The 15,257-nt window shown below is 37.3% G+C and overlaps 1 protein-coding gene across 1 annotated transcript in view; it reads right to left on the reverse strand.

Annotated features, from left to right (window-relative positions):
* SEMA3C (sema domain, immunoglobulin domain (Ig), short basic domain, secreted, (semaphorin) 3C) overlaps positions 1–15,257 on the reverse strand; it is a 117,142-nt gene that overhangs the window by 40,244 nt on the left and 61,641 nt on the right. The window contains exons 2-5 of the mRNA XM_010580940.1: positions 12,063–12,223; positions 9,580–9,642; positions 4,625–4,744; positions 756–846 (exon numbers count right to left, since the gene is read on the reverse strand). Of these exons, the coding sequence (XP_010579242.1) occupies positions 756–846; positions 4,625–4,744; positions 9,580–9,642; positions 12,063–12,223 (435 nt within the window). The remainder of the gene's footprint in view (positions 1–755; positions 847–4,624; positions 4,745–9,579; positions 9,643–12,062; positions 12,224–15,257) is intronic.

A 15,257-nucleotide genomic window follows, 5' to 3' on the forward strand; every position in this document is an offset into this window, starting at 1 on the left:
AAGGAAAAAAAAAAGTTTCTTTTACTGATGACTTGGGTTGCACAAAGCATATGTCCCCTTTGAGTTTTCAGTTAGGTGTGCAATAGGCACTGCAGTAATTCTTTGTATGGGCTATATCTCACAGTCACTGAGTACAGTTGCCACCAATTCACACGAATACTTGAGGTATGTTGGTTTTATCACTTTCTGGCCTTTCAAAATGGAGGAAAATTGCAAAGTTGGTTGGGTATAAAGCCAATTGAAGAATGAAGAGCCTTGCAATAGATGGTGGGCTCTACAGCAGAGATGACAACAAAAATGAATTTCAAAGTAACTAAAGTCTTCAGGCTTTCTTTCCCTGGCTACAATTTTACATTTACAAGATTTTACAAGTAATGAAATGAGACACAAGAGCTGTCTAGGATGAACAAGGTCAGAAACTGTTCAAACATAAAATGCTAGACAGGGTAATGTAAAGTTGAAACTAATCCTGGGAAAAAATGTGTAAGCTGGGAAAGGGACAACCTTTTGTTTTTTGTTTCTCCCTCTCTCCCTTTCAACAGCTTATTTCTGCATTTCATTCATACACCCACCCTTAGCTTCATGTAAACCTTGAAACAAGGATGGACCCAACCCTTGTGCCCATCAGCCAGACACAAGGTACTGCTCCTTGGTGGCTGAATTCTGTGTCGGGCTCGTTTCAGGCATCCCGTCAATCCACACCATGCGTGATCATAGGGGTTTAGACCTCAGCGACTTGGAGTATCTTTACTTACTGATCATAACAGACACCGTGTTCACATTAGGGTTGAAAGAACAGCGTCCCTTTCCTGATTCACACTTGGAGTCGATCTTGAAGATTTGTTCCTGCAATGTAGATTTGTGTGTCACTTCTCATTTCAGAAACCATCAGACGTAAAGTGATTTTTATGCTTGGCTATTTCCAGCATTAACAATGCTCGGCACTGCTGGGCACTTTTGCTGTACTATCAGAAGTTTAGCTTTCCTATTCAGAATTTCGTCATGTGTTTAGACAACTTTTTCATTGGCACCCATTTATTTTCAAGAATCTTGTCATAAATTCAAGACACTGAAACAAAGAATTTCTCCCTCTAGCTCAGTTATGCTTTGGAGAGGTTGACTGATCTCTGCAATAGCATCTGTGGAGATTACTTCTGTGTTATTGAAGTTATTTGTCATTTATTTGCTGAATACATCGTGATACTTATACTAGTCTAGGACATTATAATAAAGCTACTAGAACAATAATACATATTAAATAAAAATCTCTTATGACAACTGTCATTTGGTGATAGTATAAATCATTTGCTCTTTGCTGAGCTATCAGACCTCCAAAAATCCCTTAAATCATATTTATTTTCTTCAATAGCATCTACTGGATTATGTATAAAGCTCCAATTCCCTAGTGATAGATGATTTATCAATACCTCTTGCCATAGCCTGAAATCTCTTGGAAATTTTTTTGCTGTATAGCAATCTTGGTATGGGGATTTGTTTATATTTGATTTGATTTATAAATAGGACATACCTTTGGCAAAGTAGAAGCAACCTGGACTACAGCTTGAAGTACAAACAGCCTGAATATCTTTAGAAAATTCACCCATCTCGGTGCACCTCTTTACTTCTTGGTTCCCAGCAATACTGAAGGGCACAGTATGCTGAGCAAGAAGTGACCTGAGTCCAAGTCTGTTCCTTAAAAACTGCAGTCAATAATGGTAGAGACATCAATCCGCAGCACGTTGACTCTCGTACCATTGTATACCACACAACTTGTTCCTAGCCTCCCATAACAAACTTCTAATCTTTAATAAAAGGCCAAAAGACACAATTGCAAGGAAAAAAAACACCCAAACTTAAAACATTTCTATTTCAACAGAAAAAGGTAGCTGGCAAAAATTCCAAAGAAAGGCTTCTGTGATGTAGATGTCAATGTATTAGTTATTCGACTAAGGGCAGCAACTCTTCATATTCCCTTTAACAACTAACGTAAATCTCAGGGGAACAGGGATGCCACACAGCTCACTGAGCAGCCATTTGGCAACAGCAAATTGGAGACTCCACCAACCTGAAATGCTCAGCTACAGGAGGAAGTTTTCATATCCACAATCCCCTATCTCTTCTCCCCCTTCTGTTTTGCCTAATTTAATCACAGAGATCTTATCTATTGTTTCAGTAATAAGCTCTCTAAACAATGTTAAAATATAAGTATGAAGTTTCTAATATGATCTTGGGTTGGGTTTTTTTGTTGTTTTACTTCTAGATTTATATGCAGCTTGATGTTAATCCATATTTACTATATTATACCACTATTTACCAATGCAAAATGCCCATTACTGCACTATTAAACTAGCTCCAGGATTACATGTGATTTTCATATATATTAAACTACTTTTTAGTCTATAATTAATTCACATAGTGATTACATTTCCTTCTGTTTTCATTTACTTTGACATTAGAATATATTTGGGTGACTAAGAGAGTCATTACCAAGGACCAACGTATCAAGTGTGCCAGGTAAGAAAATGAATAATTTTTTAACCTCTGTTTCAGGGAAAAGGGCAACATTCTGCCTCATCAATGAAACTGCCTTTTTTTGTGAGATTATGTGGAATCCTGGAGACAAAAGAGCAAAACAGGCCCAGTTCTTATGATTGTTGGATATGACTCTTACTGTCAGATTTTGTAGCTTCTAGAGAAAAACAGATGTGCTTTCTAAAATATCCATTTTGCACGTGCAAAACCAGCCTTCTGTGCATGGAAAACTGTACTAAATTAAAGGTGAAATGATAAAAGCAGAGAAAAAAATGAATTCTCACTAGTCCCATCAGCACTACATAGTTCTTCATTCTGCTCTATTAATTAGTCATGCACTGATATATGCAATGAGTTCAGAAGGAAATGCTTGGTTTAAAACTGTTATGCTATTGTTGGCCTGTACAGTAATGGCTTTGAGCATGTGATGCCTACAGTCAAGTGTCTGACAGACTCCAGACGTCTGAAACAGCAGTTTATTTAATCAATTGATCATAGGCATGTAGCTATACAGACAGGCTAAGTGAAGCCAGTCCTGCTCTTTCAAGACATATCTTTATTTTTAACTTAAGAAATTTAACATCTTGCATAATCTGGAGATGTCATTTCCACCCCTCCGCCCCAATTTAATTTATAAAAAAGCTAAAATAATGAGGTTCAGAGTTATCTGGGCTACAGTACTATTGCTTAAGCTGATAAAGCAATATTGCATTAATTAGAGACAAATAAGATCACTTTCCATGTTTTAAATAATTTGTCAAGGAATAGGATAATGCTGAGGACAGCTGACCTCTGCTTCAAAATACATCAAAATAAGTTAATGTAGACTCTGTTAAGCAGAAGGACGGATTGACTTATTCAGTTCTGCTTGCTTGTGCTTTTAAATCCAAGCCTATGAACCTCTACTTTTAGATAATTAATTAGGACTGAAGGTGCAGTGATTCAGACTACATACTCTATTAAGGAGGCTGCAGCCAAGTAGGGATCTACCAAAAGTCACTGAGATCATCCCATGCAAACCTACCTGGAGAAACAATGATGTATCACCTCTCTGGCAATCTCTGCAGTAGTCTTGGGTCTTGGCCAGAATTGCCATCCCACTCCCAGTGAAATCAGTGATGAATTTCCCAGTGTCTTCCCTAGGAGCCAGCCCAGCTTTTAAAGCTGCCCTCACATGGCAAAACTCCAGGTGGCACGCTCTGATCTTCTTTCCCAACACATCTGCTTCCACATTGTACAGGAAAATATACTGCCCCCCTCTGTGCCTGCAGACATGAATCTGACCCAAAAGCTACTGAGGTGCTGGGTCTTGGTTAAGTGCTTTTCTTTCTCCTTCTGGTTGCTTAATTTATTACCTATTATGTTTGCACATAAACAAACACTGCACTTTCAAATTAGGAAACTTGGACAATATACTTATGAAACACCTGGTACTTTGTATATTGAAAATGCACAGTGAAACTGAATCTAGAAAAACTGGAGACCTACCTAGAGAAAGTAAGATTTACACCCTGGAAGGTCTCACAGTGAGGAGAAAACTTACTGACTTCATCCTGGCAGACTCTAATGGGGCAAACCTTGAGCAGCAGATGAAAGTTACCTGTACTGGGATTGCATCCAGCGGGTATTAAGCTGAAGTCCAGCAACCCTTCACATACCTGAATAGTTAGCCCACTTAAGGGCTTCTCCCAGGAATCACTAACACATGGAAGTTATAAAAAGTGAACTGCATATTTTACTTTTTATCTAACTGGCTATTTCCTTTCAAGTATTTCTTGGCAATTTTTCCAACAAATGGCAGGACTGAATTCACCAGACAGCATGAGATAAAAAGTAGTATCAAATGTAGCCCAGCATTTGGTATGATTGTGGAATTTTGGACAACCATCCCATTTGAGGCATGGCTTTCGGTCATGGCTTTGCTTCTAGCTGGTAACAGGTCAGAAAACCATGGACCTTTGTTCTTTTTCTATTTAACATGGGTGAAGGAACCTATTTGGATCATTGACTTTGCATCTTCAAAATTTTGAGTTTTGTACAACACTAGTAAGATGCACCACAAAATGAGTGGGTAGAACGAAAAGAGACTTACCTCGGACCTGCGTCCTCTGTTGACGTACACACACACGGGGCTGAAGGCACCGCTGCCGCAGACGTACAGGTGTGTACGATTGTACGACTGTATCACACGCACAAAATTTCCACAGCCATGCTGCAGAGAATACAGAAAAAAATAATTTGACCTTGGCAAATGTTATTAGATGTTGAGAACTCTAGGGAATAGACATGGTTTATAATTTTAATAGTATCATGAAAACAGCTATGGAGTTTGGTAGTCTCTGGATTTGAGCAGCTGTAGACTTCTGTTTTCATGCCATTTTGCCTAGTCTGGGAACTGGGCATTGATAGGGCACTACAGAGGAGTTATAGAGGAGTGCATATAATTTTCCCATTTCCACACAGTAATCTAATTTTCATCCACAGACTTCTCCGTACCTTGCATGGGAAGAAGCAGGGCCTCTGCAGGAAAACAAGAAGTAACCTTATGAAGTTTCCTTAAGGACACCTCCAAAACAGTCTCTTTTTTCCCCCTAATTTTTTAATCATATCTGGAGATAATTAAAAAGCAAAGCAAGCCCAAATCTCAGATCCCATTGTTTGTATAAACAATTTCTTTCCAAAACTTTAAAACTCTGAACAACACAAAGGAAGTTTGCAGTGAATTGTTGCTTCATCTTGAAGATCAACAGTAACATACTCAAATCAGCACAAAAATTAAAACAGAAGGTTAAGGGCCACACAGTTTCACACCATCAGATTTACAGTTTTGTCCTTCCAGCATACCCCTTTCTTCTCTTGCTCTTTCCTTTTTTGACTATGATCAACTGCTAATGCACTTTAGGTTGAAAATGGATTTTTTCTGAATATTTTTCCTTACTGAGATCCCAGAACTGCCTTCATATTCAATTGTCCAAACCTTCACCAAAGACAGTGAGAATTGCATGTGTTCTGTGAGCACAGTATTGGAAACTGCGTCATCAGTCATCTTCATGCAAATCAGTAGAGTTAATCCTTGTTTAGCAGACTGCACAGTTTATTTATATTTAAAGGTATTCATATTTTTGGTTCAGCAGGAGCTGGTACCGTACTACAACATCTGAATTCAAAGGAGTTTCTCTACAGGGAACACTGCATGTCCTGAGTTAAGTGCTAGCTCCAGCTGTATCAGAAAAATCCTTTAACCCAGTCAAAATACACTGTTTCTCTAAAGCTGAGGGCTCTTCCTAAATGTTTCCATTTTCTCATATCCAGCTATCTTAGTTTGGCTCAAAGATGGCTTTAGTAATGTCTTCCTATCAAAATCATGTTTTTCTCAGCAGTACTGCCAATCCACATTACGGGTGTGGAGAGGGAAGAAGGCCAGGTGAAGGTATACCACTAGCGTATATATGCCACAGTGTAAATTGTTGCTTTCTTTTCTTGCTGTTTGCAGAAGACTTTTCTAGAAGACTCCTAGATAAAGGATTACATGCTGAGAAGTCTCAGAGTGAAAGTTTTAAAGGATCAGGACCATGAAACAATATCTACATGAACAGTACTTGTACATGGCACTTGATTCTCTGCTTCAGTACCATGTCATGTGCTTTCCAGAGTGTCTATAGCAAGACCACAGCAGTGGTTAGATGAACGGCTCTTTTCTTTAAGGACTGCCTTCTGGGGTAACCATCTGACACATACTGTGTCTTAATGTCTCTTCACTAATGATTTACAGACAAGTAACACAAGTTGGCTCAATACAAACATTCTCATATTTTAATGCTGTCTGGCAGGAAGACCATTTTATGATTTCTGAGCCTTTGCCCATCTCTCTAGTGTTGAACCACTGAACTCCATTTGCAGTTTGCTACATGATTAATCTGGGTACCGCACTGTGACTCCACAACCCAACAGAGCAAGAAATTGTTATTTCAGAATATATTCTGTAGGACTGCCATTCAAGAGCACCCATGCTTCAGCTTATTTCCCTTTCCTTGATATTGGAGTACTTTGTGCTTTTAAATCACTCTGGTCTGAGGTGACAGGAGATAGCTGTCTTTAGGATGGATGTTTGTCAAAGGTGGTGGCTAAGCTGTAGCTATTGACACACTACCGGTGCTTCTCTTGGAGCTGATACCAAAACTCACTCGGTAGCAGTGTCTGGGGAACTGCCTACTGTAGATATCCGAAAGTCAGACTTCTATACCCTAGGATCTCATCACAGTAAATGGAAAGAAATAGATGTCATACTAATGTAAGCATTCAAGTTAGCCTGGTAAACATATTATTTAGAGGTGACAATTTCTTTTCAGCAACAACAAAGGCAGCCAAAGATGACAAATTCAGACACCAATGTTTGTCTAATGGCAGGGCAGACGAATGCCCTCAGAATATCCTTGGAAAAGAATTCACTGATTGCATGAAGTCCTTTACCAGCTGCTCCAAGTCTACCTATTCTTCTTTTACCTTGTGATAATCACTAGTCTCTGACAGGACCAAAGTTATCGTGCATGCACTCCCCCCCCGGCCTTTTTTTTTCATTTGAAATTCTTAATTCTTCTGAATTCATTCACTGCTTCTCCCTTTATTATCAGGAATGAAACTCACAAGAATGCTATTAAAGTAGAGCTATAAATTTTAAGTTGCAAACAGTGATTTAGCATCGGGTTCTCTTTTTCTCATTATTTCAGTGAGCTTTCAATAAGACGCATCATTGATTTTAGTGAGAGCAGCTCTTCGCTACCTTTTTTTTTCTCTTTTAAACTCTTGAGGACAAATATGAAGAAACTTAATGTAAACTATTTCTGGAACTTTATTTTTCTTCTGCAATGAACAGCTGTGATTAAAAAAGTCAATTAAAGTTGAGGCACATGGACATTCTTAATCAACTATGTTCTAAGATATTAGCTGTACCCACAATTAAACTTTTGTAAAAACAGAGGTTCTATCCAGAAATCTGTCCACTAATGCAGCAACATTTGGCTACTTCAATATGATTAAAACCTAGGAAAGTCTCACCACTAAATAGCCAAGACTAAAAGTTCTCCAGAGAGCCCAGTACTTAGTAGTGTCTTAATTTTTTTTTTCCCATGGAACACATATTTTGCATCCTACATTCTGCTTAGAGTATCATCTACATTTTTCCTACTTTTGCCCTAGAAGTGTCATCATATATTGGAAACATGACTAAGACTAATGAACTTTTGTATTTCAAAGAAAAGAAAATTCTTTAACCAGTCTATCACAAGTTAATAATGCAGCTGACATAGTAACTAGGGTCAACAATAATCACCATTAACAAAGCTATATGTTTTATTTTCACATTTAGTGCAACTTAACAGGCCACTGGCTGTAGAATTTACTGCACACTGCAGTAACCAGAACAATGTAAAGATGTATAGAAAAATAGGATATTCAATAGGAGAAATACTTGTTTTTCACTACCATAGCTATCAGGAAAGAAAGTAGATACACTGCCATACCAACCAATATAGTTATTCATAAAGAATCATTCTGTTGTTCTGCAGCAATATAGTGAATTACTCTCCACAGCTTTGAAAAAGTAGTATTACAGCAACACTCCAGTAGGCCAACCTTCTGGTTTCCTTACATTCATAATAGATTTTAAAAATAAAGCTCACGCATATTTCTCCTACAAAATAGACTCAGGTGAATTATTGTAACATTGCAGTAACTGAATTGCATGTTATCTGTAGGCTTAGTTAACAATACAAAATATGTAGCTAAAATAAATAGAAATATTAGGCATTATATGGAGAGCTTTGAAATAAATAACAGCTTTTATACTGAATTCAGTGGTCTTTTGCATTAATTCTATTGTTTCTGAAATTAAAAGCTATACTTATATACACCTGCTTTCATCCTTCAATCACTTCATTATTTATGATCCTAGATATATGCTGAGGAGTATGTTCCAAAGATGATTATACCTAAGGGAAGGCTTCTGATTTCCATATTTTTTTCTCAAATGAAAATATAAGCAAAATTTCATTGGTTTTTCTTATAAATTTCGTAGTGAGAAATTGCAATTTTCTAGCTCAGATTAGATTCTGAATTCTAATACTAAAACACTGTTTGGAAAACAGCTATATCTAAAGACCTAAAAAGAAAGCCAGGATAAAGACCTTTAGGCGCTGCTGAACTGGTAAAAAGTCAAAAGGTAACTGAATAGAACTGAAATATGACTTTCTGCTTTTTGTTTTACAATGTAGCTGTCTTCTGTTAATAAAACCTAAGCATAGACAGGCTGTAAATTCAAATTACTTTAGGAAGATAACCACATTAATATACAACTCTGCCAAAGACAGGATCTGCTGTATTGTACCACTCACTGGGTCTTTCAAAATACCTTATTTCTATCTATTATCTATGAAGATTGTATGAGGAAATTACCATCTGATTTAGGTCCTTCGGAAGGTGTCTGCATTTAGACGGGAAAATAATCAGGTGCAAAATGACTCAGCGTAACATCTCCCTGGTCTGCGGTTCCTGTGATTCCAGAGTTCATCTTCACCTCTTTTTAGGAAAGCACACTGGTTTCCAGATACTTACTGGGGCACTGTTTCGTGGAAGTAATGGAAGGAGCTGTTTGGGGTGTTCAGGCAGCAGAGCGGGTACCGCCCGCCCGTAGAGTCTGCTCCTGGGGCGAGCGGGCAGCCCGAGCGCTCCCCACCCCAACCAGCAGATCGGCAGCCGGTTCGGCATCATCCCCACGACACGGCTGGAAAAGTACTACTACCCAGTTCCACTAGTGACAAGGAAAAAAGGCGAGGAAGCGGACAACGTGTATCTTTTTCCACCTGTCAAAGTCTGAAGGTGCATTCTGTTTACATAGCCTGTTTTTTCACAATTTCACTTTACTGTTTGGCCTGCAGAGCATTTAAAAAGCAAAACAGACACTTCCTTCATTTTGTTTTGGCTGCTCTTACTTTATTGCCAAGTACGTTAATTTGTGTATGTGTGTGCATGTGCACGTGGACTATAACTTACTGTAGGATCTTTGCCAGCCATTTTACACTCTTCAACCTTGTTTGCTGACGCTGGCCAGAAAATCTGTAAGGAAAGAAATATCTTTTAAGTAACATAATTATTACTTAATTTAAACAAAACATTTCATTGCCTAACTTAGACTAATAAGTTAATATTTTGATATCTTTTACACCTTGATTATACAGAAGAAAAAGGATTATCATTGATAAATGAAAACAACTTTCTGTCTTAGCATGCAGTAAACAAAATAAAGGCCCAGGTCTTTAGGTGATAAAAATTAAGTTTATTACACATTTTTAAGATAAGTTAATTTATTTAGACTTCTTTCTTCTAAATAAGAGAGTTTTTTCATCATTATTGCCTAAATTACTGTCCATCTTTACTTTTTTATTTTACTGAACTTGTAGAAATTATTCACACTAGAAACCAGAAGACTAAAATATTGCAAGAAGGGTTCTTGTAACAATTTTTTTTATTTTAAAAGCAAGGGTTTGGATAGATTATGATAAAACCTGCTTAAAATCCTAAGATTTCAGGCTGATTTCTTTCAGACAGTATTCTGCCAAACACCTCAATGTCTGAATGTTTATCTGATCTATACTCAAACTCTAAAGATTTTGGGGTTCTTCCATTATTTATTTTGATTTTGAAATAGAAAAGACATCCATTAGAAATTTAGTAGGTGACAGAGCCTGATAAAATTTAGCCTCAAGATAACATAAATAATAGCATTAAAAGATCTCTGTGTATATATACAAACATATATATGCAGAGTTGCAGGTATGTATGCACATGTATACAGAGTTTCTATAGAGGCATAAGGTTAGCAAAGTGAATCTGTTATAAAAATAAAGAAACAAACGAAAGAACGTGTGGAATTGCAGAGATTAATTCTGAGCCTAATACTGGGTGTTCACATTCACTGCCAGACTATTCTGCGCGGTTTTTTGCTTTCTGTAGATTTTTTTCAATCTTGTTTTTCCAGGCCTAAACAGACTGTTGAAATGCCTCACAGCTTTACACCGCAGAATATATTTCATGCAGCAGAGGCCTTCCTCTCCAACCTAACTCTGCACAGAATTCAAACTGACCTGCTAAGGGAAGGCTGGAGCGTGCCGTGCGGGAGCACACAGCAGCTCCTGGACGAGGGTGGTCGGATCACTGGTGAAAGGGGAATTAGCAAAAAGGTCACACAAGCTATTTCAGATCAGAGAAGGCGGCCCCACGTCAGAGGAAGATTTCTGTACCATTAGGAGGAGGAAGGATGCATTCACGCCATCACACGAGAGGCATTTAATTTAAATGTGTAAGTCAGAGTTAGCCTCCCTGGACTCCCTGAACAATCAATTCAGGTAGACAGGCATGTCCAGAGGGCGATTCAGAGCAAAGCCTAATTTAACTGTGCTTAATCACCCTCCGGCGGGGCCTCGTGCTCTCTCTGCTGACACATTAAAAGCCTTGCCTCTTAAGGAAGGCATTTAACTTCGCTGCTGCAAGCTGGATATCTCTGCCCCTCGATACTCCCGAGGTACAGAAAAAAAGCCCATAGATTAAAGGATTGGATGAATTTGGTAGAACAAGGCCTTTACAGCGCACTTCAAGGTAGTGTCGTAGCTGTAATAATCTAAAGATAGGCATGGCAAAGTCTGTAGAGAGGTATTATCTTAACAGTCAGGCTGCTGGGCACACAAGTGCTTCTGCAGGCCACCTATTTTAAAAGCAGAGAAACTGGATTCGAACTGGCTCTAGAAACAAGAGAGGAATCTGTGAAAGTGGTTTAAACATTTGATAATTTGATTATTTTCATATACAGGCTGCCTACAACAGTTTGGGGAGGTGGGACACAGCAAGTCCTTAGATAATGGCATCTCGATAAGTGAGAGAAGAAGCCAGAAAAGAGGTGGTGTCAACAAGGAGATGCAGGTCATAGCGTCCAAAAAACCCCAAACAGGAGGTGTCTCACTGACCCAACCGAAGGGCAAGGGCTGACACAGACATAACAAAAGATTGGAAAATAGTTTAGCGATTAAGCTTCAGAGTACAAACCAAAAATAAATGTAGTCAAAGGTTAAAGGCAACTCTGTCCCTCTTGGGTTTTTTCCCTATGGCCTGAAAACAATAATATATATCTTATTCTTCCTTATAGGCTTTTTTTTTTTTTAAAAAGTGCATCTCTGAATTATCTTAAATCTTGGAGAGGAGCAGAAACCATCAACTCATATGAATTTTCCTTATGAGGCCAAGCCATGCTGAATGTCACTTCAAAACGAGTAAACAGGTCAGTTTTTAAACAGAGTTTGAGGAGCAGCTATGCTAATAGCTTGTTTATCTTGCATTGCACATAAAATAAGGACTAACAATTCAATAAGGTGCGGGCCTGGACTTCTGCCAGCTGCAGAATAATAAAATATACATTTTTTGTCTTAAAAAGAAAGGCATGTAGTAAAGCAACCTTGGATTCTCAAAATAAATCGTGAACTTACACTGAGAGGGTCCTGGCTTATATTATTAATATTCAAAGACAGAATATGATCTTTGCTGCCCACGTAGATCCGATCCTGATCTTCATCCATTAATAATATCCTGTAATCCAGGGGACTGTGGGATATTCTGTGATATTCAGAGGTCTTAGTTTCTTGCAGCTCTGAAATAGTAAAGACAACAAGTTAGTAAAGGGGTTCAGTTGCCTTTCTTGCTTGACAACTGCATTTCTTTCTAAATAAAGGCATCTTTGAACACAAGTCGGGTCAATAAGAGAAGAAAAACCCTCATCAGACACCTGGTACTAATGCAATGGTTGAATTAAAACAAATTTTCCTTTCCCAGTTTGAATGCAATTCTTTTGTATGTTAAGTAGCTAGGCATACCATAAAAATCAGGCATTGTTGTTATTCATTCATCTAATTAATTCTTATTTTAATAGATATGATTATTTACAGCTTTGGCTTTTAAGGAAGATCATATATTAAATTAATCAATACATTCAATACATTTCAAAGTTTATGACAGCAGAAAATCTGCATGATCAATGAAAACTACATAAGAACACTTTACTTTCTTTTCCTAACAGGGGGCTTCACTAAGAATAGGTTTTTATTGTTTTCAAGGTCAAATTTTTTTTAGTTCTTCATCAGCATGCATGGCTTATTTAAAAGAAGAAAAAATGTATTCAGTCAAGCCTGAATGTGTCCATTTATTCAGTTTTTTGTTTATGGGATTTGGACCAAACTATCAGAACTGTAGAACTAGCTCTATTTTTCCACATAAAACTTTCTTCAATGAAGTGAAGTGAAAAACATCCTTTGATCTCAGTTGTGCAGGATCAGGCCTGTTACAGGAATAGCACAAGCATCTGCAATATAAGTATTACTTGCTGCCCTTGAGAAAGCTCAGCCTTCCTGTCTTTGCTTGGCCAATATGTTTTGGCCCCCACTGAGATTATTTTTCTTTTCAGTAATAACAGAAGGGATATTTCTCAAGACATGAAAATAGAAAAATAAAACTTTAATAATCAATTTGTCCTTATTCAAATATTTAACATATAATTATGCTTTCTTACCTCATGACCATTATTATTGGATTTTGTTCCCTGTGACTCTAAAAGGGTTGCAAATACACAGTACATATGAAAATGAAGCCCTGCTATAATGTTTATGCATAAAACTAAGAACTGAGTCCACATCCCTTTTGCAAACTGTCTGGGACGATATGGCTTGTCACTGTTGCTAAAGCCTAGTTTTTGCTAAAAGCAAAGTTTTTGCTCATTAGTTCCCTATAGAAAACAGTAGATGCCTTAACTAAAATTAGTCGTCTAAGCCTTTAAAATGACTAGATTAACGTGGGCTAATGATATTTTGGAAAACAAAACTCTCAAAACAAACATATTTCTGGATATGTGCTCTGGTAAAAAAAAAAGTGTGCCTAATGTATGCACTTTTTGTAAAACACATATGTAACTGGAAGCATAATTTTTTTCTTTGAAAATTACTTGGAGAGCAATTTTTGACAAGCTGTAGACAAGATACAGGCAAAGGCTGCACTCTTGGGACTTATACCTGTCTAGTAGAGATCTAATGATTGAAAGAACACTTATCAGAATATGATTTGCATTGATAAATATGATACATAACTCCACTTAATTTTTATCATGATTGCTAAATAGTTTCATAGGACAATGAAAAATATCTTCAGTTACTGAAAGATATGATGTTTTGATTCACGTAGATGTATGACAGCTTTCAGGAGCTAAGGGTTGCCTACATGCATTTATTTATGGTAATAGTAAAAAAAATTACAAATAATATTTCTATTTCATATGTCCCTCAACAAAAGATAAACACACAATCAAGATTTACAGCCTGCGCCTAAAAGCTTAAACTGAAACAGTACTCATTAAATATATATGAAAATTGTCCACATCATTTTCAGAAGTCTTTCTTCAGTGCTTGAAAAATCAATTGTTTTACTTTATTTTAAAAAATGCTCCCTGTAAGCTTTTAGCAAGGATTTTCAAAGGCACCTGGGAGACTCATCAGCACAGTGCCATTAAAATGCAGTCCCTTTGCCCTCTCTGAAATTCTCAGACTGACCTTTCATAACAAGCCTGAGAAGCTAGTGCTCATCCCTTTTCCTGGTGGCCTTATTCACTTTACTGTAATATCTGGCAGCTGTAAGGTGAAGCTGAACCTTCGCATAACCGTATATTTGATACACTAGGAAAGCACAGATAAACTGGGAGAGGCAGCAGTTTCCTGCACAGCATTGGGTAAATGTGAGCACAGTGATTGCATAATATAATGCCCCTTCTTATTGCTTCAGTGACTGACAACGATTGATGAAGAATAAGCCCTGATTGACATAAAAGATGATCAAGACCATGATGATTGTTTTTAAGCAAGAGACAAAAATAGCAACAGATATTTGATTTCCACAACTTTCATTTATCAAAATCCATTATTTTCCTCGATTTTTAACCTCTTTGCAATGGTATTATTCTTTCTAAGGCACCTGAAGGGTAATCTGTCTCCATTAAGCTGCTGATGAGGAGAATATCTTATGACATGTCACTAGACTTCAGAAACTCAACGCCATTCATAAAAGGAAGGAAAGCCCTGAAACAACTAGTTTCATACAGATTTAATAGTTCCATTTTTTTCAGTGCTGAAGCTTACAGTTTATTAGCCTCTTAGGGCTACTCGAGCAAGTGGGGAGGGAGTTTATAACTGATTAGATTTTCTTTTCATTTAATAAAATTTACCATACAATCACCCAAGAAAATTTGATTTTTAAAAGATTTACTATCTGGGTGTTGTTACTTGGAAAGAACCATGTCTGGAAAGATGCTGTAAGGTCTTCCACATTCCTTTTAATCTCCAAAAATTTTTATAAATAAATGATGTAAACAATTACTGACCTTCAAAGCAAATTCTATTCCATGCTTTGGGAATTTAGCAAACATTCAAGGCAGTAAACCCTGTATGGAGAAAGCTGTTGCGGACAGCTCTCTGTGAATATTAACAAGTTTGTCTGACAATAACACAAAAGGTTATAATATATTCCATATGCAAATAACTGTCATCCTTAATGATACAAGAATAATCTCTGTTCGCCTTTCTTTCATCAGTCAGTGAATTTAGTTTTGGCTTTCCTCAATGATAAAGCCAATCCCAACTTGATCC

Source organism: Haliaeetus leucocephalus, unplaced genomic scaffold (genome assembly GCF_000737465.1).
Source record: "Haliaeetus leucocephalus isolate CR32 unplaced genomic scaffold, Haliaeetus_leucocephalus-4.0 Scaffold751, whole genome shotgun sequence".
Taxonomy (NCBI): domain Eukaryota; kingdom Metazoa; phylum Chordata; class Aves; order Accipitriformes; family Accipitridae; genus Haliaeetus; species Haliaeetus leucocephalus.